Source organism: Podarcis erhardii (assembly GCF_964252035.2).
Source record: "Podarcis erhardii genome assembly, chromosome: 18".
NCBI classification, from domain to species: Eukaryota; Metazoa; Chordata; class Lepidosauria; order Squamata; family Lacertidae; genus Podarcis; species Podarcis erhardii.
In genome coordinates this window covers 2,062,109-2,088,585 of record NC_138516.1, presented here as the reverse complement: position 1 = coordinate 2,088,585, position 26,477 = coordinate 2,062,109, and the positions used below count along the sequence as shown (strand labels likewise).

The following is a 26,477-nucleotide window of genomic DNA, read 5'->3' as shown; positions in this document are numbered from 1 at the left end:
CGGCCCTCACCCCCCTCCCCGCCTTCATCTCCCCCTTACTTCCTCCTTCAGAGTTGTGCAGAGTTGTGAAGGTGACAGGCCTCAGAAGAGGAGTCAGTACAAAACTGCACTTTTATTTCGGGATGACACTCTCGAACCCAGTGCCGGAATAGAATCGTAGAATTGGGATCCAAGGGCCATCTAGTCCAACCCCCTGCAATGCAGGAATCTCGGCTGAGTTAATAGTTAATTGATCTCTTTCCTCCAAGTTTCCTGTTCTGGAGGGGGGGTTTAATTTTTAAAGAAAACCACACATACAGACACAGGCCTGGAAATGAGGCCAGATGAGGAACGATTGAGGGAACATAGAATCATAGAATAGAATCATAGAGTTGGAAGAGACCACAAGGGCCATGGAGTCCAACCCCCTGCCAAGCAGGAAACACCATCAGAGCACTCCTGACATATGGTTGTCAAGCCTCTGCTTAAAGACCTCCAAAGAAGGAGACTCCACCACACTCCTGGGCAGCAAATTCCACTGTCAAACAGCTCTTACTGTCAGGAAGTTCTTCCTAATGTTTAGGTGGAATCTTCTTTCTTGTAGTTTGGAACCATTGCTCCGTGTCCGCTTCTCTGGAGCAGCAGAAAACAACCTTTCTCCCTCCTCTATGTGACATCCTTTTATATATTTGAACATGGCTATCATATCACCCCTTAACCTCCTCTTCTCCAGGCTAAACATGCGCAGCTCCCTTAGCCGTTCCTCATAAGGCATCGTTTCCAGGCCTTTGACCATTTTGGTTGCCCTCCTCTGGACACGTTCCAGTTTGTCAGTGTCCTTCTTGAACTGTGGTGCCCAGAACTGGACACAGTACTCCAGGTGGCACTATTTCTTCCCTTGATCTAGATGCTATACTCCTATTGATGCAGCCCAGAATTGCATTGGCTTTTTTAGCTGCTGTGTCACACTGTTGGTTCATGTCAAGTTTGTGGTCAACCAAGACTCCTAGATCCTTTTCACATGTACTGCTCTCAAGCCAGGTGTCACCCATCTTGTATTTGTGCCTCTCATTTTTTTTTTATTTTTTTTTTGCCCAAGTGCAATTCTTTACATTTCTCCCTGTTAAAATTCATCTTGTTTGTTTTGGCCCAGTTCTCTAATCTGTCCAGGTCGTTTTGAAGTGTGATCCTGTCCTCTGGGTTTGAGTTTGACCAAACTGCGGGAGGCAGTGAAAGAAGACAGGAGTGCCTGGTGTGCTCTGGTCCAGGGGGTCATGAAGAGGCAGACACGACTAAACAACAACAGCCTGGAAAAGAGGAGACTGAGAGGAAACACGATAGCTATCTCCAGCCCTAGGAGTATTCAAGGGAGCTGTGCCTGCAGGAAGAACTGTGAGGGGAGGGACTCCATCAGACAAGGCCTCCTTCCACCTGCCTTGCTCTACCCTCTAGTCCCTGCTTTGCAATGTGTATTGTATTATTTTATGTACTGTGGCTTGCTGTTGTCTTATTGATTATAGCTTAGATATTATTTATTGTAACTGTTGAGTGGACGTCTGTTTAACTTTTATATGTTGATATTGTTATTTTATACTATTCTAATGATTGCTGAAGGGATGCGGGTGGCGCTGTGGGTTAAACCACAGAACCTAGGACTTGCCGATCAGAAGGTCGGCGGTTTGAATCCCTGCAATGACGGGGTGAGCTCCCGTTGCTTGGTCCCTGCTGCTGCCAACCTAGCAGTTCGAAAGCACCTCAAAGTGCAAGTAGATAAATAGGTATCGCTCTGGTGGGAAGGTAAACGGTGTTTCCATGTGCTGCTCTGGTTCGCCAGAAGCGGCTTAGTCCTGCTGGCCACATGACCCAGAAGCCGTACGCCGGCTCCCTTGGCCAATAAAGCGAGATGAGCACTGCAACCCGAGTTGGTCACAACTGAACCTAATGGTCAGGGGTCCCTTTACCTTTACTAATGATTGCTGAATGTTACTTTTTTGGTGTAGGTTGCCTATTTTAAAATTGTTTTATTATCACACTTTTGTATTGCATTAGATTGTTATAAAATGTACATTTTTTGTTTCTTCAGCTGGTAAACCGCCTTGAGTATTGGAAGATAGAAAGACGGTATACAAATTAAAAATGATGATGATGATCTTCAAATATCTCAAGGGCTGTCACATGGAAGAGGGAGCCAGCTTGTTTTCTCCTGCTCTGGAGGGTAGGACTCGAACCCATGGCTTCATGTTACAAGAAAGGAGATTCCGACTAAACACCAGGAAGAGCTTTTTGACAGCAAGAGCCATTTGACAGTGGAAGGGTCTCCCTTGGAGGTTGTGAAGCAGAGGTTGGGTGGCCATCTTTCATGGATGCTTGAGCTGAAATTCCTGCATTGCAGGGGGTTGGACTAGATGACCCTCGGGGTCCCTCCCAACTCCACAGTTGTATGACTCTATGATTCTGTGAAAAAGCTCTTTGCTGTGTGATGGAGTGAGATGGTGGCTCCAACCGCAATGAATCAAAATCATAAAAATAAGGGCCAATGAAAACCTGAACCTCTAGGTTAGAATGACTCTTGTCAAACCAGGTTCTGAAAGTTAATTAGTGCCCCCGCACCAAATTACCGGTTCAGAATGTGGCTCATTTCCTTTTTTTAAATAAACATTAAAAATTGCTAATGTGACAGTGCAATGGCATGGTTTGAACAGCGAATTGAGATGATGTACAGATAATTACATGAAAATAAGGGTCAGAATGACTTTGTTTGGGAACAGTTACCAGCACAGAAAACAAACAAACCACCTAAACAACTAACAGTGATGTGATGGAAAGTTGGGGTCTTCAAGCCCAGTAAATTATATAAGTTTGCAATGAAGAATATTTTTTGTTTGCGTGTGCCTAAAACTTCTGTCCTCTTAAAAAGTTGATGGCAAAATAAGGGTGGACGAAGGGTTAAGGATGCAATCTGCTCCAGTAAAATTTTGCGTTTAAAAACAGCCCCCCCCCAATTAGAAACCAGTCTCTTGTTGCACCAGAGTTGCACCAGAGTTGGTGGCTCTCACTGGGTGTGTGGATGTGACACGGAATGTACTGCTACCAGTGGGATTCCTGCCATCCAGGATCTGTGAGGAAAAGGAAAGTTGTCAGTTTTGCTGGGAATGAAACTTTACAGGGGTGCTGACTGAGGAATGGGAAGAGGTCCCAGGAAGTCAAAGGATCAAGAGACAAGGAGCCCAGAGGCCAAGGTGAGAGAAAGACAGGGTTGCCAGCTGACAATGGGTCTATTTCGGGTGGAACTAAAATAGGATAAAACCGTAAGTTTTTACATCTCCCCAACACCAGACATAGATGCCAATTCATAATAACTCAGAACCAGGGGTGGTAGGTAGTTTTTTTATTGTAAAAATCATGCTGTAATTTCTCTCTCTCTCTTTCTCTCTCTCTCTCTCGCTCACTCTCATCGTGGAAACAGGATTTTAAACAACTTCTATAATAACAATATTATTAATACAATATATCTGTATATATTTATATATGAAATGGTGAAATCTGACCCTGCCCACCAGAGGGCGCTCTGAGCAGATTAAGAAAACTAGCACCCAACTATCAGCTAGGAAGGTTCCTTTGGCGAAATGACGGATCTTCGTCTGCTTGTGTCCGGGACCCAAAGGAGAGCAAGTGACTGACATTTTGCTGGCGGCAAAAATCCAAAACTGTTGCTGGGTATCACCGAAGCTGAAATTTGAACTGGATTCAGTTAAAATTTTGAGGGAATGGGAAACAGTTTATGAGTAATACATTGTCCCACCTGGATGAGTGAAATCCCACAGGTCCCTTAGACTTACCAGCGGGCTGTGGGGTATTTTGTGGGGTGAGGGCAATCTCTAACCAGATGGGAGAGGGAGAGGGTTTGCCTTGTGAGATCCACAAAAGGGGCAAAGGTGAACCAACCAGCCTCCCAGTGGCATAGCAAGGGTTGCCAGTGCCCAGGGCAACCTGTGGAACATTAGCACTCCCCGAGTCCCTTCCGCCAGTCCCATATTGAACAAAGTCAACAAAAGACTCTGCCATGTTGACCTCTGTCTCTTTGATGTGCACATCTTGAATCACTTGAGACAAGCGCGGGGACAGCGGGACAGGGAATTGGTCAGGAGAGGGGATCTTCTGAAAGCTTGTGCAGAGGGCACCCTAGCAACCAGTCATCACCCAAATCCATAGCTGTCAACTTTTTCCTTTTTTAAAGGGAAATTCTCTTATTCTGAATAGGATTCCTCGCAAGTTGACAGCTATGCCAAATCTGCCCATGTAAACATTGGGAGATTTTCTGTGTAAGCTGTTACTACTATTATTATTTTTTTGAAATTGTGCACACCTAAGAATTTTGTGCCACTGCAACTCCCCCACCCCACTGTCTGATTTTGAATTTCTAATTTTGATTGCTCTGGAATTTGGCATGCTGCCCTACACCTTCTTAAAAAGATAATTCTGGAATTGAAACGTACGCAGCTTTACTGTAGTTTCGAGTCTCTCAGGACAGGAAGGGACCTCCATCAGGTTTGTGAGAAACCAAGAGAGGTGAAAGAGTTGCCCCCTCAAAGCACCAATTTATCGTTCACGTCCGCAAATTCAAAGGGAAGACCATGGAAGCACATAATCCCCAAATTCAGTGGGACATAAACAGTTCCAAAAAGTATCCTAGGATCTTCCCTCACTCGCAGGCTCTGATTTGGCCGCAAACCCCTGCGCTCTGAAAACAAGAGGTCTGTGTCCAAATTCCTGGATCTTCCTCCTTTGCAGCTATGGACAACCCCAGACCTGGAGATGAACAGGTAAGATCCTGTCACGAGGCCTTGCTGTATCCTTTTCTTGGCCATTCACCTGCAGCTGGGGATCCCTGCCCGACTCCCAGACCCAGACTCCTGTGCTATGCCTTCTCTGTGGGGCTCGCAACAGCCAACCCACTGAGTAGGGGAGAATTCTGGGACTGGAAAAATGGGGGGGGGCACTAGTGACTCAGGTGGGCTACTCCCACACCGTCGGGTGGGCAGGGCAACGGCGGCACCCAGCTGTGATACTAAAATAAATAATAATGTCAGAGTTTCAAGTAATGCACTCCACAGCGCCTTGCCCAGGTCCTCTGCCCGAGGCACAGCGGCCCCTTGCACCGCGCTCTGCTGCCCCCCTCCCACGGAGATTCTTGCCTGCTCGTTGGCGGCCCTGGGGGAAGGGATGGGCGGTGGGGCAGGGGGAGGGCACAGCCACCCCTTGACCCGAGCCTTCCCGATTTCCTTGAGGCGCCGAAAGCGTGCGCCCCCCCCAGCCACCGCTGCCCGTTTAACGCCCCTGGCAGGTTTTGCAGCACATCTGTCGGAAGTAAGGCCGGCTACAGAACTTGAACTTTAGCACCAAAGGGCAGTAAGCAACCTTGTTCACATCTTTGCATTCTGGAGAGGAAGAAAATGGAGGGGGGGGGAGAGAATGTGTGATGTTAGTGGGTCAAGAGTAAGAGGGGACATGAAGAAGTTTACGAAATCATGTGCAGTGTGGAGAAAGTGAAGTTTTGCTCCCTCTCTCGTCACGCTAGAACTTGTGGACATCAGATGAAGCCGAATGCAGGAAGATTCAGGGCAGATGAAAGAAAGGAACTCACTGCCTGGTAGGCCAGGGGTTTGGGATGGCTGGGCTAGGTATTTGTTGACTAGAGACCCCAGCCCCTTCCAGGCCCTAAGGGTTCTAGCTGTGGGGATGTCTCCTCCGGGCTCTCCTGATCCTTTGAGGAGCCTGGCAGCTAAGGACAGTCTCTTTGGGGTTCAAGAGACGGGTGACAAGGCATCTGCATAAAGTGGACCACGGAGCAGGTCCATCTCCTCCTTGTCGCTGCCATCATCAGAGGACTCTGCTCCCAAGCGTTCCTTGTCTAGGACTAAGGCAGTTTATTTAGGTGAGACCCAGGCTAACCCCTCCCCTGCCCAGCTGGCCTTCTGTGGTCTACACGTTCTGGCCCATGCCACGGGTGTAAGTCCCAACAACTGGCCCCAAGACAGCCCAAGGTCCTGTGTTAGGTCACAATAGCTTTGTCTCATCGGGAACAAAGTTTTTTGCCACCCCGACCCCCGGGTGCTTGATACAAATGTTGGAGCAGCACGCAGGTACCTTCGGGGTTCTCTGTGGGTCCCGAGTCACACTTGCTCTCGCACTGCTGTGCCGCCGCAGGCTTGAGGGCTTCTACGCACTCCCCGGAGGGCTGCCCCGTGTGGGTCATGCACTGGACCGAACGGCGTTGCTGGCCAAAACTGCACTGCCCAGAGCACTTTGGGGGAGAAGAAGGAAGATGCAGGAGGGTTAGGATGGGCTAAACAGTATGAAGTAAGATCGTAGTCCTCATGATTTAAATAGAAACACAAGAAGCACATAGAGGGACAGAAGGATAGAAAATTGTGGACTTGCAAAACTCTGATTGTACTCTTATTTCCCCCTAAATGAAATAAATATAAAATAAATAAATACTACATAACATTTAGGAATTGCCTGAGAACATTCCTGTTTACCTGTTGGATTACCTATTGAGTCCCCAAGCCTTCACCCTTGGTTTGTCCCAACCAATATGGCTCCCCAGTGCTTTCTCCATTGGTTTGACCCACTCAGTATGGCTCCCCATCCCCTTCACCATTGGTCTGACCCAACCAAGATGGTGGAGCAGCTCTATTGACCTCCACTGACTCTTTGCCTCTGGTTGAGGCTCCCCGCAGTGGCTTGGCCTAGTGGAACAGTCCTTGCCAGCTCTCGTAAGTGAAAGAGAGCAGCAGTTCCATACCTCTCCCCACTCGCCGGTGACCCACCGCGGGGGTGGACAACGCCGAAGGCTGCACCTTATACTGGTTGGGGGCTTGGCGTCCTCGGGACACTGGGAGGTGGGCAAGGTGGAGGTGTGGTCGCCGCTCTTGCAGAGGACGATTCGGTGGCGGAAGCCGGGCCCGCAGTTTGGGGTGCACTGTAGAGAGAGGATGCTGTTATGGACTGGGGCAGAGAGAGAGAGAGAGAGAGAGAGAGAGAAAGGATAGCTGAGCTGAGCTGAACTGAGCGGCTCGTCTGGCACATGACCCAAATGTTTGGTTGTGACAGGGGGTAGTGTGTTAAGAATTTTAAAGTCTTAGATATATAATAAATGTTCATAAATGTACCAACCAAGCATGTACATTGATCAGCACAGGAAGACCGACCTGGAACCATTTTTGATTCCCAAACTGACCAAATGTTTTCTCTGCGAGGTCAAAGGGAAATGGAAAAGCCTTCCCATCGTCTTTTCATTCACAAATCCTGTCTTAAGGGCATGTCTGTCTGTGTTTGAATGGGGTGAGCCTGTGACCTGACTCAGGAACTAAGTATTTGTCATTACAAAAGACTGGCCAAGCTCCCCAGGGTATCCAATCAAGTGAGCATTAACAGGTAACCTGTCAGATGAGATAAACAACGCACTCAGATTTCTACTGTAGACGGCCTTTTCTGTGATGTAGGTATGATGTATCTGGGGTGGTGGTCTTGGGTTACACCCCTTCTGTGATGTATGTATCATGTATGGAGGGGTGGTCTGGAGCTCCATGGCAGGGAATTTAAAATTTCTATATAAGGGTAGGCACACCTTTGTTCTGGGTCCTCCTCCTTTCCTGTGTGTGAAGGGGGCACCCTGTTGCAACAGTTCAATAAAGATCAGGCTTACTAGCTGCTTTGCTTCTCAATACTCTCTGGTTGGTCTCTGTTATTTTCTCCTACCAGTAGGGAACCTACGTAAGGACACTATATGGGCTCTTGGATACCCCACAAGGGGAAAGGGCAGATTTTTGTTTATAACAGTAGCTACTTGTTTAATCGGTGCGTGTGCTTGTGTGCCATGCTCAGTACATATTAGACATTTAAAAAGACACAGAGGCTAGAATCATAGAATCATAGAGTTGGAAGAGACCACAAGGGCCATCGAGTCCAACCCCCTGCCAAGCAGGAAACACCATCAGAGCACTCCTGACATAAGGTTGTCAAGCCTCTGCTTAAAGACCTCCAAAGAAGGAGACTCCACCACACTCCTTGGCAGCAAATTCCACTGTCGAACAGCTCTTACTGTCAGGAAGTTCTTCCTAATGTTTAGGTGGAATCTTTTTTCTTGTAGTTTGGAACCATTGCTCCGTGTCCGCTTCTCTGGAGCAGCAGAAAACAACCTTTCTCCCTCCTCTATGTGACATCCTTTTGTGACATCCTTACCTCAGACCAGTCGAGGGCGGCCCATTCTGGGGGGCAGGTCTGGTTGCCGCAGGGCTCCAGGACGCGGGGGCGTGGAGAGTTGCAGGCGGTGTCGTCCAGGATCTTCTCCTCCGTGGTGGAGATTTTGCGCCGGCAGGTCACGCTCCGGGTGCGGACGCCCTGGTTGCAGCTGCGGCTGCACTCGGACCAGTTCCCGATCACCCAGCTGACAGAGGCGAGAGGCAGAAAGGATAAGCTTGCTTCCCCTGTGTGCTGGGAAGGGTGTGGGGAGAAAGGGCAGCTACAGGCCCTGGCGGTGCAAACGTCCAGAGGAGGGAAATTTGGGGGTTTAAATGAGAGAAGTAAATTCACTCACGGGCATGTCACAAAGTCTCCAGAGCTTCCAAGGGGAAAGGCTGTAAAGTTTGGACATTTTAGAGAAAAGGCGAGGAAGAGGTGCCATGACGGGAGTTTATGAAGTTACGTGTGGCATGGAGAAAGTTTTTCTCCTGACACTAGGACTTGTGGACATCCAGTGAAGCTGAACATTGGAAAATTCAGGGTGGATAAAAGAAAGTCCTTTTCCACACTGCGCATGGTTAAACTGTGGAACTCCCTCTCACCGCAGGGATGACTGCCAGCTTTAAAAGAGCCTATTTTTAAAAGACCAATTCATGGAGGGGAGGGCTGTTGATGGCTAGGGCTGGTCAATATATTGATATATCACCCCAAACCAGTTTGAAGTCCGAATGATGATATCAGTTTCATAGTTTTTGACCTGGCAATATATCGTGAATCATGATGTGTGTGTGTGTTTGTGCGTGTCAAAGAGAACAACAACTACCAGACTTTTAGAAGACATCTGAAGGCAGCCCTGTTTAGGGAAGCTTTTAATGTTTGATGTATTATAGTATTTTAATATTTTTTTGGAAGCCGCCCAGAGTGGCTGGGGAAGCCCAGCCAGATGGGTGGGGTATAAATAATAAATTATTATTATTATTATTATTATTATTATTATTATTATTATTATTAAAAACAAAACAAATTCCTTCCAGTAGCACCTTAAAGACCAACTAAGTCAGTTCTTGGTATGAGCTTTCATGTGTATCTGAAGAAGTGTGCATGCACACGAAAGCTCATACCAAGAACTGACTTAGTTGGTCTTTAAGGTGCTACTGGAAGGAATTTGTTTTGTTTTGACTATGGCAGACCAACACGGCTACCTATCTGTAACTATTATTATTATTATTATTATTATTATTATTATTATTATTATGCAAAAATCACAATGTGGGAAAAACCATGCAGCCAGCCAATGCCTCTACCTAGCTCCATCCTTTGCGGTAAATTGTGATGTTTATTTATCTGGTGATATATTGTGATGTTGAAAACGAGATACAGTCATACCTCGGGTTAAGGGCGCTTCAGGTTGCGTTTTTTCAGGTTACAGATCGCTGAAACCCAGAAGTACCGGAACGGGTTACTTCCGGGTTTCGGCGGTTGCACATGCGCAGAAGCACTAAATCATCCTTTGTGCATGCGCAGAAGCACCGAATCGCCACCCTCGTGTGCGCAGACGCGGGTTGTGAACGCTACGGGTTGCAAATGTGCATCTTGCACGGATCACTTTCGCAACCCGAGCGTCCACTGTATTGCCCAGCCCTAGCTATTAGCTTTTGCCACAATAAAACTTGACTTGACTTGGCTATTAGTCACAATGGCTGTGCTCTGCCTTCACAGCTGGAGACAGTAATGATTCTGGACACCGTTGGCTGTAAACCGCAGGAAGGCAGAGGGCGCTTGTGCTTGGATCCTGCTTTCACACAGGCAACTTGCTTAGCCACTGTGAGAGCAGGATCCTGGACTACGTAGGCTGATCCAGCAGGCTCTTATGATGTTCTTATGAGCTTCTGTTACCGAATCTGTATTTAAATTAGAATCAGAGCTTGGTGGATAAACCACTAACTGGATTTCTATCAGTGGCTGCATGGGTGGTTATAGCCGCATTCTGGAAGGATTCGGTTCAAAAACAGGATGGCGTATAATTCCTTACAGGGTGGGGGAGGGGACTGACTCACAAGATTGGCAAGAGGAATGAAGCACCCAGGACACCTTTCTGGGAAAATGGTGGAGCTTTCACAACATTCAAAAATCATCCAAGAAACCAAAAACCAAAGGTTTATGCTGACTTGCGGATCACCTAAGATGCATTCTGCTCTAAGTTGTGGAGTACGTAGGGCAATACAGGTTTTCACAATGTATTTCGGGGGAGAAGATAAATAAATATTTCAAAAAGAAAGGGAAAGGGATGCATAGGTATGTAAAAACTAAGAGACTCTCAAATGTTTTCTTGGAGGAGGGGAGAGTTGGTATTTTCCCTGTCTCAATTGGATTGTTGTTGTTATTTAAATTTTTATACTGTCATGTACCTGCAGGTCTCAGGGAAGTTACAAATTAAGATTACAATATAAAAACACAGAATACATAAAAAAACGCAAACCAAAAACCCCAATAACGCCCCCCAACACATTTTAAAAGGCCATCGGAAGTCAATCAGTCATGCCTGGGAGAAGAGGAACATTTTTGCCTGGCACCTAAAGGTGGGCATCCCTGGGGAGAGCGTTTCCACAAATGGGGAGCCACCGCAGAAAAGGCCCTATTCTCGTGTTGCCACCTTCTGGACTTCTTGCGGAGGAGGCACGTGAAGAAGAGCCTCAGATGATGAATGCAGAGTCTGGGATAGTTTATATGGGGAGAGGCAGTCCTAGAGGTATTGCGACCCTGAGCTGTTTTAGAGGTCAAAACCAGCACTTTGGATTGGGCCTGGAAACTAATTGGTAGCCAGTGCAGTTGGACCAGACTATGCCCCGATGAGCAACCTGGATACTGAATTCTGCAGTAGCTGAAGTTTCTGAACCATCTTCAGATACAGCCCTACGTATAACGCATTGCAGTAATCTAACCTCGAGGTTACCAGAGCATAAACAGTAGTTAGGCTTTGTTTGCCTGTTGGATAAAAGAGTCTGGGCACTGGGCCTCTTTTGGGGTGCCCCTCCCCCTAGGATGCATAGGCCCCCCCGAAAGCATCTCACTTACGCCGGCGGGCAGGGCTCAGTGTTGCACAATCTCTGTCTCTCGGGCAGCTTAGTGTCGGGGCTGCAGAGGTGGTTGAAGACCGTGGAGCTGTCGGCTTGGTTGCGGCAGACGACGGGCTGGACCTGGCTGCCTGTAAGGATGGCGCTGAGTGAGGATGCTGAGGTCTGAGCAGCGAGAAACAGCAGACCTTCTCACTCCCTCCCCACACCCTCGGTGCCAACTCTCTGGGGCCCTGGGTGCTTGAGCATCCACAAAATTCCCCTTGAAGGGAATTTTAATGCCAGGGCCATGCACGCTGCATGGCACCCATGGTCCCAGGCACCCACGATCGCGGGGCCAAGTTGGCACTCCTTCCCCTGCCCCCGGCTCCATAACACCCCCCTAGTTTTTCAATGGTAGGAACTGCCTGCCCTCAAAGCCCCATAAAATGTGTGTTTTCAAAAAGATGTGTGGACAGAAGGAAGGGTTCATCTAGCTCAGAGGTGGCTACACTGACTTGGAGATTGAAACCTGGAACCTTTCCCATGTAAAGCAGCTACTCCACCACTGAGCTACTGAAGTAATTTTCAAGTCCCCGGTTCTCTAGGGGTTCAGGTGGGGTTTGCTCCCAGCCGCACCTGAGATGTTGTTGGGGATTCGAACCCAGGACCTACTGCGTGCAAAGCAGATGCTCTGCAGTTGAGCGATGGCCTTTCTCCTACAAATAAAGCAAGATTCTAGTCCTCACAGTTCTGTATGGCTTAAATTGGAACATGGGGGTCTGCCTTGGAGCAAGTCTTCCCAAAGGTCTGCCGAACTTTGCAGAGTCTCTACACCACTGTCGACACAAAAATGGCAGGGTCTCTCTAGGGGTTCAGGCAGGGGCCCTACCTGGGTTCGAACTGGGCAGTGCTGGATTACCAAACAGGCAGGGTAGGCACCAACCTATGGGCCCCACACTTTTTAGGGGCCCCACAATAACAGATCAATATAAGATTGATGTGATATTTAAATAAAATTGATTTATTGAAATCGTTGGTTGGTAAAATCAACAACATATTAGGAGATAATTTGCACAGGGCCCCCTGAGATTTCGACTACCCAGTGGCTTCCACGGGATTTAATCCAGGACTGGAACCAGGGACCTCCTGCATGCATACTGCTGCCGCACCTCTGAGCTGGGCCCTTCCAATAAAGAGTCTTACCTCCGCCACAGAGGGCCGAGCATTTTGTCCACGAGACATACTGCCACAAGTACTGGGCGACGGAACCACGGACAATGGGTGCATTGAACTTGTAGCGGATTCTCTGCAGTTCTTCCCTGACGAGCACCTAGGGGTGGAAAGGAGAGGGAATATGGAGGCACAGCCATGGTTGGTGGAGAACCCCGCACTTTCCTAAAAGGACCTCAGAAGCAGAATTCTCTGCTGGAAAATAGAAAAGCCACCCCCACTCCCCGTAGCTGTTCTGTTGCATGACTTGCGGGACGTTATTGCAATCAATCCAACAATTCATGTTTTGCCAGATGGGCACACGAAGGGGCAAAGGTTCACAGAGGTTTCCTACAAAAGTTGCTAGAAGGAACTCTTCCTGAGATCACTTCCTTTGTCTGTCTTGGCAGGAAGCTGTAGTACTAAATCCTTCCTTCCTGTCTCAGCATCTCTCTCTTACTTTGTTGTGCCTCCAAACTGGCCACACATGTATGCCTAGTTCAGGCACCATTTTTGAACACTTCTGTAACTTAGATAGTGATTATAAGTCTGCCTTCATTTTGCTACTGTACCTCCTTCTTCAAGACCGAGCTTATGTAAGTAAAGACTACTTTTACTTCTTCACAAAGCAATGTCATCATCATTATTATATCATTGTACTGAAAAGTTGGAAGGGATCTTGAGGATCATCTAGTCCAACCCCCTGCAACGCAGGAATCTTTTGTGCAACACAGGATTCGAACCCACAACCCAAGATTAAGAGTCGAATGCTCTACCAAATGAGCTATCCCAGGTCCGTGGGACTGTTATTTTTAGGGGGGAGAAAAGGGGCACTGCCGGGGAAAATCCAGTCTGCCTTAAAGCACCCCAGAATATTGTTTCTAGAAGATTAAATCAACCTTGTTTTAGCTTCCAAATTTAAAGCTACAGAGTATGGTAGTTGCTGATCTCATGCACGTGAGCAAGGAAGAAGAATAACTAAATAATATATCCTCTTCTAAGGCTTAAACCCATTTCTACATTATATGACCCTCGGTCCAACAAGGATCACATGCCATCCCAATTACATGGCCAATCAGCTTTAGCTGTGTGCTGAGGTCAAACAAGGGCAAATGGAGACTGTTAGTGAGCATGGCCATAGCTGTCAACTTTTCCCTTTTCTTGCAAGGAATCCTATTCAGAATAAAGGAATTTCCCTTAAAAAAAAGGGAAACGTTGAGAGCTATGGGCATGGCATCCTTTACTGGTCGCAGGGAGAATCTTGGCTTATCAGGGATCACCCTAAAGCAGCGGTTCCCCAACTTTTTCGTGCCCCACCACAAAAAGCACTCTTCAGTAGAGCACTGGTACCTGCTTTACAAAGACTGATAGTCTTAGATACCGCATTTAGTAACCCCTGTTCAGTCAACGAACCATGACGATGAGGGTGACGTTGGTGGGGCCCAGGGATTCCAGGGACTCCAGCTCGTCTTGAGCGCGTCTGTAGTGGAAGGTGGTCCCGGCGATGTCAAAGCGCCGGGGTGGGTCAATGGAGAGCTTTCCGTTGACGAAGTATTCATCATTCTCCCCTCTCAGAGCTGGAAAGAGAATCCGGTGTGTGTGTGTGTGTGTGTGTGACGAAGTCAGGGGTGGGCTGAAGCACTTGCATCCCACCCCCCAAAGGATTCAGGGATATTTTTCATAAAAATCATAATTGTATTATTTGTTCCCCACCCATCTGACTAGGTTGCTCCAGCCACTCTGGGCGGCTTGCAACAAAATATTAAAAGCACAATTAAAAATTTCCCTATATGGGGCTGCCTTCAAATATCTTCTAAACATCAGATAATTGTTTATTTGCTTGACATCTGACCACCGAGAAGGCCCTCTGCCTTGTTCCCTGCAACCTCACTTCTCGCAGGGAGGGAACCGCCAGAAGGACCTCAGAGGTGGACCTCAGTGTCTGGGCTGAACAATGAGGGTGGAGACGCTCCTTCAGGTATACAGGGCTGAGGTCATTTAGGGCTTTCAAGGTCACAACCAACACTTTGAATTGCACTGGGAGCCACTGTAGGTCTTTCGGGACTGGTGTTATATGGTCCAGCCAATGGCTCCCAGTCACCAGTCTGGCAGTGGCGTTCTAGATTAGTTGTGGTTTCCGAGTCACTTTCGAAGGTAGCCCCACAGACAGCACATGGCAGTAGTCCAAGTGGGAGATAAACCACATGCAAAACCAGAGTTTGGAGGTGACCTCAAGGACAACCCGCCTGGGGTCTTCCCTGCTTAGCTAAGGTTTCTCACCAAGGTAGTTCAAGGAAAGGTTGAGCTCCCGAATGTCGATATGCACCGATCCTTTGGGGATCCATATCACCTCTTCGTAGCCTGTGCGGCAGATGGAGATAATCAACCAAGGTAAGTTCTAAGAGGGTCCTCAATGCTCAAAAAGCCAAGAGAGAAAATTTGGTGCAGGGAATTGCAAAGCACATGAAGAATTGTGTTGATGTCTTCTACTAAGTCAGTGCTGGGATGGGAACCTGGGAGACCAGGCTTCAAATTAGTGTTTTTAAGGGCACTGGTCAATAGGCATTACAGGCATTGGGCAATAGGTGCTATGCACAGCTGGGAACCTCCCCAATCAAGTTCCACCTGTGCGATTTATTTTTGAATGCACCTGCCTTGGAATAGAAAAACATTTGCCTACAACATGTCACAACCGTCTTGGCCACTCTCTGTGCTGTACATTTGTCCACCCATCGGGTCACCAGGCAACCCTCACCTCCGTCCGGCAGCGAGTGGTTGAAAAGTCCTTCAATGGTCTCGCAGGAGCTCCCGTCCCCTCCGCAGACCCGGCATTTGTCCTCCTTGGTGTCCGAGCCCAGGATGCGGTCGCAGCCCACGTGCTTATAGGAAACAAAAGGAGAGGTTTGACGGAGGAAGTTCTTGGAAGAGTTAGGGATGGCCACTCAGGTTGGGCGATACCGGGTTTTCAACATTGCAATGTATCACCAGCTAAACATTGCGATATACCGAAATATCACTAATCTGAAATAAGGATGGAGGCATTGGCTGGCTTCACGGATTTTCCCCGCATCAGTATTTTTGCATAGCACATACACGCATCATGATTCGCGATATATCGCCAAGGTCAAAAATTAAGAAACTGATATCATGGTATGATGTTCAAACCGGTTTTGGATGATATATCAATATATCGCCCAGCCCTAATGAGACCATCCTGGGTAGCCTTAAAAGAAAGTAGGCCTTTCTAAAGAGGAATTGGTTTGGCCAACGGCCCGTTTGGTCCAGCATCCTCTTCTCACAGTGGCCAGCCCGATTCCTCCAGGATGCCCACAGGCAGGAGATAAAGGAGCAAGCCCTGTGCCTCTCACTGTGATTCATAAAAAAACTAAGAACCTGCAGCTGGGACTCATCTGGTCCACCCTCCTGTCCTCACAGTGTCCAGTCAAATGCCCCCCTAAAAAGCCCAAGTGGGATGCGAGAGTACGTAATAGCCTTCTCTTGCTCTCCACCATTCTTTTTTTTAAAAAAAATATTTTATTAAGGATTTTCTTGTTTTACAGAGGTAAGTGTAATGCCTCGTATTTTTTTCCCCATGTAACATTTTTACAAATCCGTTTCATTTGCTGAGGCATTAAGGGGAGAAGAAAAAAGAAAAAGAAAAAAAGAAAGGGGGGTGGAGGGAGGGGAGATGGATGGGGGTGGGGTCGGGTGGCGGTGTTTCTATTATGCTTAGTGTATGTGCTCTCCACCATTCTAAGGTAGACTGTCTGCCTATGAAGGCTCTATTTGTGAATCGGCAGAAACATAAGTGGCCAACCAGATGCCCAGGATGGAAAGCCCACAAGCAGAAGCTGACCATCACAGCAAACCTCTCTCCTGTGGAACCCAGCAACTGGGATTCAGAGGTAGACTGCCCCAATCCAGGAGGTGATACGCAACTATCATGCTGAGCAGCCACTGATTGCCTTATAGTACCTGAATTTGTCTAATCCCCTCAGTTAGCCTGATCCAGCAGGCTCTTCTTATGTCCTTAAATCATGTGTCCCCCTCTAAATGGAAAAGCCCCCCAATGCATAAATCTTTCCTTATAGAGAAAGTGGACCAACCTCCCCCTCCCGATGGTCCCAGAAGCTGCCCATTAAACCTCAGTCAGTTGGAGGCCTACGGGCAACGAGGAGGAGTGGTTACAGCGCTGGAAAATCACCTTGCACTCTCCATTGACACAGATGTCATTGGAGTCCTGGCGGCAGGGTGTTCCATCCACCACGGCTGCCGCCCTCTCTGTGTAGAAGTTGAAACCTTCCGCCAGGCAGTTGAGCGAACAGGACTTGACGCCTCCTGTGGAGAGATGGCAATTTCAAACCACTAGATCAGAGAGGCTGGATTTGGAATGGGTGAAAGCTGCCCCCCCCCCAGTGTGTGTGTGGAAATGGCCTTACCTCCTCGGTACGTCTTCCAGGTATAATACTTTCCTCGGAAGGGGATATTATCAAACTCGGCGCACTGCAGTTCTCGGAAGTCTTGCGAGCCCGGTAGGCAGTCCTGGGGTGGGGGCACAGAAAGATCGCCAGATTTATTATTGGCTCTCTGGGGCTGAGGGGTACTGCTTCTTTTAATGCCTGGAAGCAGAGATGGCGCATTCTGGACCCCACAGCTGAAAGACTTTGCTGGCAGGTGCAAGGCAGACGCTCCATGACTGAGCTATAAGGTTGGGAGTTGCTGTCACTTCTCACATCTGCCTCCCAAGGCATGTGACTCACTCTGCCTTATCATTATTAATATTTATTAAATTTGTATACCTCCCTTCACCCGAAGATCACAGGCAGCTCATGACATAAACATTCAAAACAAGAACCCAAAATACAGTTATTGATTTGGGGGGGGGGAGACACTCCTAAACCCTAGAAATTGACAAATGGTAAGGTAAAGGTAAAGGGACTCCTGACCATTAGGTCCAGTCGTGGGCTGACTCTGGGGTTGCGGCGCTCATCTCGCTTTATTGGCCGAGGGAGCCGGCGTACAGCTTCTGGGTCATGTGGCCAACATGACTAAGCCCCTTCTGGCAAACCAGAGCAGCGCACAGAAATGCCGTTTATCTTCCCGCCAGAGCGGTACCTATTTATCTACTTGCACTTTCACATGCTTTCAAACTGCTAGGTTGGCAGGAGACAAATGGTAGGATTTCGATTAATTGGGATGTGGATGAAAATACAATCTGCAGAGCTGTGCCAGACAGGGAATCCCTGGGCTGGCTTCTGCAAACCAGCCTGGCTGGCCTAGCAAACAGCAAATCTGTCAACAGTGGCGCTGGCTTGGGCCCTAGATTATGGGTGCCCAGTGGCGAGCAGCTCAGGACAAAGAGCAAATCTGTTAACATGACAAAAGGTCTTGATGTGCTATCAGAGAGGAATTCTGTGACAGAACGTTTTTTATGTATGCTACAACAGCAGCAAGGATACTTATTGCAAAGTATTGGAAGACACCAGATCTACCCACTCTGGAAGAATGGCAGATGAAGATGACAGACTACATGGGACTGGCAGAGATGACTGGCAGAATCCGAGACCAGGAGAAAGAGACAGTGGAAGAAGATTGGAAGAAATTTAAAGACTATCTTAATAAATATTATAAAATTAATGAAGGCTAGAATTGACATGGGTTTAAAAATTAGGTGGTTTTCAGGGGTGTTGATTATGGAAAAAGAACAGAATTATTAAAAACTATGGGAAATAAGGGAATGGATTTGCTGATTAGATAATGAAATTAGAATACAGAAGGGGGAGGTATGAGGAGGTCGGGAAAATTAGGTTTAAGAAAATAAGGATGGAAATTATACTTGTTTTCTTTTGTTTTTTGTTTGTGTATGTTTCTATTGTTAAACTTTAATAAATATCATTTTTTTTTTTAAAAAAAGAGAGGAATTCTGTGGCCTGGGGAAGCAGACGGTGCCAAGGTGATGGGTGGGTGTGTTTGAGGTGACAGGAAAAGAGTCTTTTCAGCAAGGTGTGCTAGGAAGAAGAAAGGGGGAGAAGAGAGGCTGGAATCCATCTTGGGCAGGCTGGCTGAAGGCTGGCTGGGAGAGATGCCTTGGAGTCCAGCGTTGCACAAGCCCCTTTTGAAATGACCATGCTGTAATATCTGGACTCCCTCCAGGCAGACTGAAGGTGTAAAAAGGGAAATAAACCACATTTCTTAAAGCTATGGCAGTCTCCACCGTGTTGCAATTCTCCAAGAGACCACAGACCCTGGGTAAACGCCCAGAACCCCTTGGGATCTTGCTGCCTCTCAGCAGAGAGTGTGGGGTAGCGCTCAACTTTCATAACAATCCATTCCTTTGCCCCCACCGTCCTTCCATCCCAGAATCCCTTGCTACTCACGTCAGTGTTACAAGACCGGTAACGCTTCCGTTCCCCGAGACAGTATTTCCCACCGATTGTCGGCCTTTGAAAGAGAGAAAAGGAGGAAGACATGGAAAATGCCGTCCCAGGGAACATGGGGGATGTCTTGGGTGTTCATGCATGTGTCCACTTACCGTGGGCTGTCGCAGTGGCGGATGGATGAGGAGACGCCTCCCCCACAAGTCCGGCTGCACTCTCCCCATGGCGACCACGTCCCCCAGGCTCCGTCCACACCCTCTGGCCGTGTGCCAAAAGGAACACATTCCCGTTTGTAGCACCACTGGTGGTGGATACAGAGGATGGAGGGAAGAAGAGAGACCCACCAGTCAGCAACAACACCCCCCACCTCGCTGGCGTTCATGCGTCTGACCTCAGCAGGACTGCGTGATTATGGGTAAACTGGCCGTCTGGAAGGGATCCCAAAGGCCATCTAGTCCAACCCTCTTTCAAGGCAGGAATCGCTGCTGTGGGTTAGGGTACAGCAAGGGTGGCCCTGCCTCTTACCCCCCTCTCGATGGTGTTAGTCTGGCAGATGGTCCCCTCGGCCGCTGGGATGCTGTTGGTGATGCATCGGTTGCTCTTGCTAAGACACCAGAGCTCGTTGCAAACTTCCTGGAGGAGGAGGAGAAGAAGGAGCAGTGGGTGGGTGGGGGCACGGGCGGAGCTGGGAGGAGGGGTGCACGGCCGCAGAGGTTGGTGGTGCTACGTGACGTCTTGGACTAAGGAAGGAGGTGGCAAATGATGACTGGAGACTGAAGGAAGGATTAAAGAAACACAACAGGTCTCTGTGGAGACTAGGTCTGGGAGATACCTGGTGATACATCACCAGCTAAACATCACAATATATCACAAGGTCTGAAATAAGGAGCTATGTAAAGGCACTGGCTGGTTTCATGGTTTCCCCTGCATCATGATTTTTGCATAGCACACCTACACAGGCTGGGAGCCTCAATGTCTCTCCTCTGGAGGCTTCAACCAGGGCAAAAAACTTGACACCCCGCCCCCTGCAGCTACGGCTCTGCATTAAAGTAAATGGATTGTAGCAAACTCAGCAGACCCATTAACATCAATGGATCTGTCAAATGATGCTTTTACTCAGTGGAGTCATTTAAGTCAGTGGGTTGCCTCGAATTATATCATGCTGTGAGGAGCCCCTTGGGGTATAGGAAGGGCTACAAAGGAAGAAGGTTGTGATTCCATTTCCCCACTCCACCCCCTCACCATTCCCCATCCATTAATAAGCAAAAATACTGCTTTTGAAAATCATCAGAGTGGAGAGAAAAAAGTGGTGGAATTCTCATGGGTGGAGTGCAGGGGTTAATATACAGTCGTACCTTGGAAGTCAGAATCCGTTCCAGAAGTTTGTTCGACTTCCAAACGTTTGAAAACCAAATCCTGGCTTCTGATTGGCTGCAGGAACCTCCTGCAGCCAATCAGAAGCCGCGGAAGCCACATTGGACGTTTGGGTTCGAAAAGAACATTCGCAAACCGGAACACTCACTTTCGGGTTTGTGGTGTTCGGGAGCCAAAATGTCCAAGTTCCAGGGCGTTTGGGATCCAAGGTACGACTGTATTCCTTTTGAGGTGGTCAAGGGGTGATGATGATGATGATGATGATGATGATGATGATAATAATAATAATAATAATAATAATAATAATAATAATATAATTATATGCTACACATCTGACTGTGTTACTCCAGCTACTCTGGGCGGCTTCCAACAAATTGAAATACACTTGGAAGCATCCTTCCATTCATTCTGCAGAGAGCTCTGCAGTCTTCCCAGGTGCCCACAGTGCAATCAAATCACAGTTCAGTCACTGAATCATAGAATGGTAAAGTTGGAAAGGGACCCCAATGGTCATTTAATCCAACTCCCTGCAATGAAGGAACCACATGTAAAGTATCCCTAAAGAACTGTATTGGTAGTGCTTCCCACGAAGCAGCTTTTTCTACATCAGGAAGTGTGGTCACCCAGGAAGGCTGTGGGGCACAGAGGACATATTGCCTGGGGAAAATGTTTATTGGGAACGGAACATACACCTGCCTAAAAATGTCCAGAGGTCTCTCCAGAAACTCCCAACTGCCCTGTGAACCAGGCAGAAAAGGTGGAAGCCTCTTTCGCAGAAGGAGAGTGGTTTTTAAAAACAACAACCCGAAGGGCAGATTTCAGCCCCTGCACTCCTGATTACTGCAAGAGTGGACCTTGGCTGACGCTGGTGCTGCAGCTCAGGGCTGTGGCTGGTTTAAAGGCTGGCCAGTGGGCGCAAAATGCCTTGCCCATCCCTCCACCCCTCCACGTTGGGAATCAAGAGTAAAAGCAGGAAGGCTCTCTACCCCATATTTACACTGGCGAGATTTGACTCCGTACTGAAAGCGGCACTGCTCATCTGCATCGTAAGCCTGTCCTGGGGCCACCGTCGGGTAGACGAAATCCTGCTTGGGTGGAGCATTGTTCAGGCAGAGGCCCATCCCAGAGCTGGAGCAGCAGAGAGAAACAAAGGAGAAAGACATCAAGGGTTGATGGTGCTGAGTGCGAGAAGAGTTTTATTTATAATGAGCTGCAATTCCACATCAACGTAGAAAAATTATTGAAAATTATGCAAGCACAGACTAAGCAACTGGCTTCACTCTTCAGCTGGTAGAGCATGAAGCTCTTAATCTCAGGGTCATGGGTTCAAGTCCCATGTTGGACAAGAAGATTCCTGCATTGCAGTAGATGACCCTTGTGGTCCCTTCCACCTTCATGATTCTGTGATTCCGTCAGACACCTAAAGTAGAATTTGGAGTGGTAGCATTAAACCACCACATATTTTAATCTATAGTTTTAAAGATTGAAGCAATGGAACAAAACACACTGAATAGCCATTTCTAGTTACAGACGCTCAGTAGAAGAGTCATATTAATCCCTTTGAACATGATCCGACTCAGCTGTTTCCTTGTTTCCTTGCGAGTTTTTTTCCTTCCCCCCCCCTTTTTCTAAGCCGCTAATAGCCGCTAAGCCGCTAATAACCGTGCTTCACAAGACGAAAAAACCGCAAGACGAAGAGACTCGCGGAACGAATTAATTTCGTCTTGCGAGGCACCACTGTATGCCTGTTTCTTGCAACTCCTGCAGCCAAGCTGGTGCCAAACGTCTTGTTCTGCTTTCCTTTGGGCCACACCAGTGAGGCCATAATGGGGGTCTTGTCATCTGGGCAGCCCAGGACCTTCTACACACTTGGAGTGAATCTCCTCAGCATCATCCAGATTCAAGTTCAAATCACATAACACAGCCTTCTATCCTTGTGTTCACCTGTTCATACAGTCCTAGCTGAATTCTGAACCTGTTTTGTAGGTATCTGAAGATGAAGTTGATGGGCTGCACCATTGCTTTCTGCATCTTCTGGCCTTGTCCGCCATGGCCGACACCTGGGCTTGGAATGAACCCCCCACAAGACAATCCTACTTTTAAGGGATGGGGGCCCCTTCTAAGAAGACGCGTGGAATCATAGAATTGTAGAGTTGGACTGAGGATCATCTAGTCCAACCCCCTGCAATGAAGGAATCTTTTGCCTGACATGGGGCTCGAACCCATGAACCTGAGATTAAGAGTCGCATGCTCCACCAGCTGATCGTTGGAAAGAAATGGCCACCAACCTAGATGGCCTTAAAAAAGGACTGGACTATATGGAACTTGCCGAACTGACTGGGAGACTCTGGGACCAGAGAGAAGAGACGGTGGAAGAAGATTGGAAGAAGTTTAAAAAATATTTGAAAAAATATGTTACTATTTAAATCTTAGAAAAGCTTTGGAAGTGGATATAGGCTGTAGGGTTAGAAGTAGAAGATAGCGTATTTTAAAACAGTATTATTTGTAAGGGATAATATGTGAAGATTTTAATGGTAAAAGTAAGTGAGATAAAAAATGGTTAAAAAGTATGATATATGTAAACTGCTAAAGATGAGGTAAAATGAAAATCAGATGGGGGGAAGCTCACTAAACAATGTTTAGAAAAAATAAGGATAAGACAAGAATTTGTTTGTATTGTTTGTTTTTCTTTTTGTGTTGGTTATTAGTGATATAAAATGAATAAAAAAATTTGGGGGGAAAAAGAATTGGACAAAATCATGCAAGGAAGGGCTATCGATGGCTACTGCCCACAATGGTTGCGCTCTCCTTCCACAGTTGGAGGAAGCAATGCTTCTGAATACCAGTTGCTGGAAACCGCAGGACGGAAGATTGTTCTTTTGCTCAAATCCTGCTTGCTGGTTCCCCACAGGCATCTGGTTGATCACTGGGTGAACAGAATACTGGACCAGATGGGCCACTGGACTCATCCAGCAGGACTCTTCATATTCTTATGCACAACAATACTAAGTATGGAAAGCAGGACCCCAAATAATAAACACAGTGGTACCTCAGGTTACATACGCTTCAGGTTTACAGACTCTACTAACCCAGAAATAGTGCTTCAAGTTAAGAACTTTGCTTCAGGATGAGAACAGAAATCATGCTCCGGCGGCGCGGCAGCAGCAGGAGGCCCCATTAGCTAAAGTGGTGCTTCAGGTTAAGAACAGTTTCAGGTTAAGTACAGACCTTCGGAACGAATTAAGTACTTAACCCGAGGTACCACTGTAAACCCAGAAGACCCCCAGCATGCAAAAGGAGCCCATTGTGTCATTTTTGTGTCCACCACTTAAAGGCCAGTTATGGAAAACTTTTGGAACAAAGAGACAGGGGAAATGGAAGTAATGAGGTGGTATGTGCAATGCTTTGGAGACGCACAGCGGAAAACAGGCAGCCCCTTACTCGAGAAAGCTGGTTATATAGTCCCTACTGCATGTGGACCACACAAAAGGGTTGGTTTTCATGGTGATGTGAGCCGCCATCAGCTTGGCTGTCTCCTGCCCCCGGGAACCACAGCTGTTTCCGACGCCGTCGTGGTTCATGCCAAACCTGGAAGGAGAAGCGTGAAGCCAGAGAAAGAAGGAGCCAGTGTGGTGTAGTGGTTAAGAGTGGTAGTCTTGTAATCTGGTGAACCGGGTTCGCTTCCCCGCTCCTCCACATGCAGCTGCTGGGTGACCTTGGGCTAGTCACACTTCTCTGAAGTCTCTCAGCCTCACTCACCTCACAGAGTGTTTGTTGTGGGGGAGGAAGGTAAAGGAGAATGTTAGCCGCTTTGAGACTCCTTTGGGTAGTGATAAAGCGGGATATCAAATCCAAACAGGCCAAACAGGATTATTTGCTGCCTGCTTGGGAGTAAACAGAGCGGCAAGTAGGGGAGTCTATTTTGGAATTAACTGGCCGGCAAGTGGAGAGTCTATTCTGGAATTAACTGGCCGGCAAGTGGAGGGTCTATTCTGGAATAAACTGGCTGGCAAGTGGGGGAGTCTATCCTGGAATAAATCGATCAGCAAGAAGGGGAGTGTATCCCTGAGAAAACTGACCAACAAGTAGGAGAGCCTATCCTGGCCATTCAGATGTCTTTGACATCTTTGGTACCCCTGCACCTAACCCCTCCCACAAGCCTGCGGTTCAGAACACTACAACATAGCAGAAGTGGCCCTAAGCATTAAGCAAAACATTAACCAGACACAAGACCAAACAATTTCCACATCAACCCCACAACCAGATCTGAACTCTGCTCACGTGTGGCCGATCTCGTGGGCGATAGTGAAAGCTGTCGCCAGGCCGAGGTCTTCGTTGATGGAGCAACTCCGTTCCCGCTCACACATCCCACCCACGGGCGCCAGTCCTGGGAGAAGCAGAGCATTGTCACAGGGAGACGTTATGTCAAAGCAGATTCAGCCACGAGATCCAAAATCCTGATCTGCACATTGCTCTGGAAGGGTAGTTTGTAGCAAAGTCCACCCTCTCCCCAAATGGAATCTGTCCTAGGTTGCGTCACAAACTGATATTGAAATGATGCCTCCCACTCTGGGGGGGAGGGAATGGTAGAAACTGAACATTGCATTCAGTGGGAAAGGCTTCCTACCTACCTAGAGTCCCGCATGGTTTGTTTTTGTAGATGCAGATATCGTATCTAAAAAGCAGGTGCAAGAAGAAGGGAGATACAATTAAGGCAGATTCCACCCTGCTAACTGAGCACAGCAAATAAACGAGGGGCAGGTGGGGCTCGTCCACCTGGGAAGGGAGCCCACCCAGGAGAAGGAAAACTCTGACCCTAAACCTCCGCTGTCTTGTGGCCGGGACATCTTTGGGAGAGGAAAAGGCTCAGGAGTAGACCCTCCACAAAAACGGAGCGGAGTCCCTAAAACGGTTGGATGGTGCCTTGTACAGTGGTGCCCCACAAGACGAATGCCTCGCAAGACGAAAAACTCGCTAGACGAAAGAGTTTTCCGTCTTTTGAGGTGCTTCGCAAGACGAATTTCCCTATGGGCTTGCTTCGCAAGATGAAACGTCTTGCGAGTTCTTGCGAGTTTTTTTCCTTTCCCCCCCTTTTTCTAAGCCGCTAATAGCCGCTAAGCCGCTAATAACCGTGCTTCACAAGACGAAAAAACCGCAAGACGAAGAGACTCGCGGAACGAATTAATTTCGTCTTGCGAGGCACCACTGTATGCCTGTTTCTTGCAACTCCTGCAGCCAAGCTGGTGCCAAACGTCTTGTTCTGCTTTCCTTTGGGCCACACCAGTGAGGCCATAACGGGGGTCTTGTCATCTGGGCAGCCCAGGACCTTCTACACACTGCCCAGGCTTGCAACCCGGGGAGGCCACTTGGGTGCTGTTAGTGCAGCAGTTTGACTTCACCCTCGGAGGCACACTCCATTGTCTCTCATGACAGACAGATGCCAACAACAACAGCTATTATGGAAATTTCAGTTCTGGTGTTTTATAGCTCTTGTTTTGGAAAAAAGCGATGTTTGCTGCTCTTATTCTTAAAAATGGAATAAAAATTATTTAATTATGTTAACCAAACAAACACGAAGATAGAGAAACCTCTGGGTTGCGAGAGAATCTCAGCTTGCAAGGAGTTCAAACATGGACATAGGCATGGGTGTGCAGGGGGGGCAGCTGCCCCCCCCATCAAGTAAATAAATAGAAATACCTGACTAACTGACCAATTGCTTTGCAGAAAACTTGGTTCTGCCCCCCCATAATGCCTGCTACCCCTAAAATAATTCCAGTGTGGCCCACAAGACCATCTCCTCCTAACCCCGCCCACCTGTCCATCAGCTGACAGCCCTAGGTGACATCAATTGATGGGCAGCATTCAATCCTGCTCAGTCTGCTTGGCCAATGCATTCCCTGGGGCTGGGAGGATTGAACTGCCCTCTCAACAGTGGGCGAGTGGAGGGTTTGATGGCCGGGGGCAGCCAGTAGCACGCCCCACCCCCCCTGCACAATCAGGATAAAACAAGATGTTTTGACTTTGGAGCCAACTGCTCTTTTACCACCAACATGGTTCCGGTATACCTGGTGATCAAAACGGCGGTGTCGTGATTGGCAATGCCGTTGTCCGGGATGGCGTTCCCGTTCCCATTGCGATTCACAATGGATTTCTGCCACTTGCAGAAGCTGTCGAGAGACTTTCCGGCATGGTGGTTGATCTCCAGGGTGGGCTGGAGGAAGAGGGAGAATCGAAA

General features: G+C 48.0%; 1 protein-coding gene across 3 annotated transcripts in view; it reads right to left on the bottom strand.

Moving 5' to 3' along the window:
- Positions 1-4,812: 4,812 nt before the first annotated feature.
- ADAMTS10 (ADAM metallopeptidase with thrombospondin type 1 motif 10) overlaps positions 4,813-26,477 on the bottom strand; it is a 38,369-nt gene continuing 16,704 nt past the window's right edge. For 2 of the 3 annotated variants that reach the window (XM_081846059.1, XM_081846061.1), the window contains 19 exons: positions 26,308-26,453; positions 24,874-24,917; positions 24,524-24,629; positions 23,684-23,830; positions 21,229-21,370; positions 19,394-19,501; positions 19,024-19,169; positions 18,869-18,932; positions 16,931-17,033; positions 16,696-16,829; positions 15,247-15,370; positions 14,772-14,852; positions 13,905-14,068; positions 12,486-12,612; positions 11,302-11,431; positions 8,227-8,431; positions 6,788-6,964; positions 6,127-6,283; positions 4,813-5,417 (listed from right to left, as the gene is read on the bottom strand). In XM_081846059.1, coding sequence (XP_081702185.1) covers positions 5,308-5,417; positions 6,127-6,283; positions 6,788-6,964; positions 8,227-8,431; positions 11,302-11,431; positions 12,486-12,612; positions 13,905-14,068; positions 14,772-14,852; positions 15,247-15,370; positions 16,696-16,829; positions 16,931-17,033; positions 18,869-18,932; positions 19,024-19,169; positions 19,394-19,501; positions 21,229-21,370; positions 23,684-23,830; positions 24,524-24,629; positions 24,874-24,917; positions 26,308-26,453 — 2,415 coding nt within the window. In that variant the 3' untranslated portion in view covers positions 4,813-5,307. The remainder of the gene's footprint in view (positions 5,418-6,126; positions 6,284-6,787; positions 6,965-8,226; positions 8,432-11,301; positions 11,432-12,485; positions 12,613-13,904; positions 14,069-14,771; positions 14,853-15,246; positions 15,371-16,695; positions 16,830-16,930; positions 17,034-18,868; positions 18,933-19,023; positions 19,170-19,393; positions 19,502-21,228; positions 21,371-23,683; positions 23,831-24,523; positions 24,630-24,873; positions 24,918-26,307; positions 26,454-26,477) is intronic. The other variant, XM_081846060.1, reaches the window with a different exon arrangement.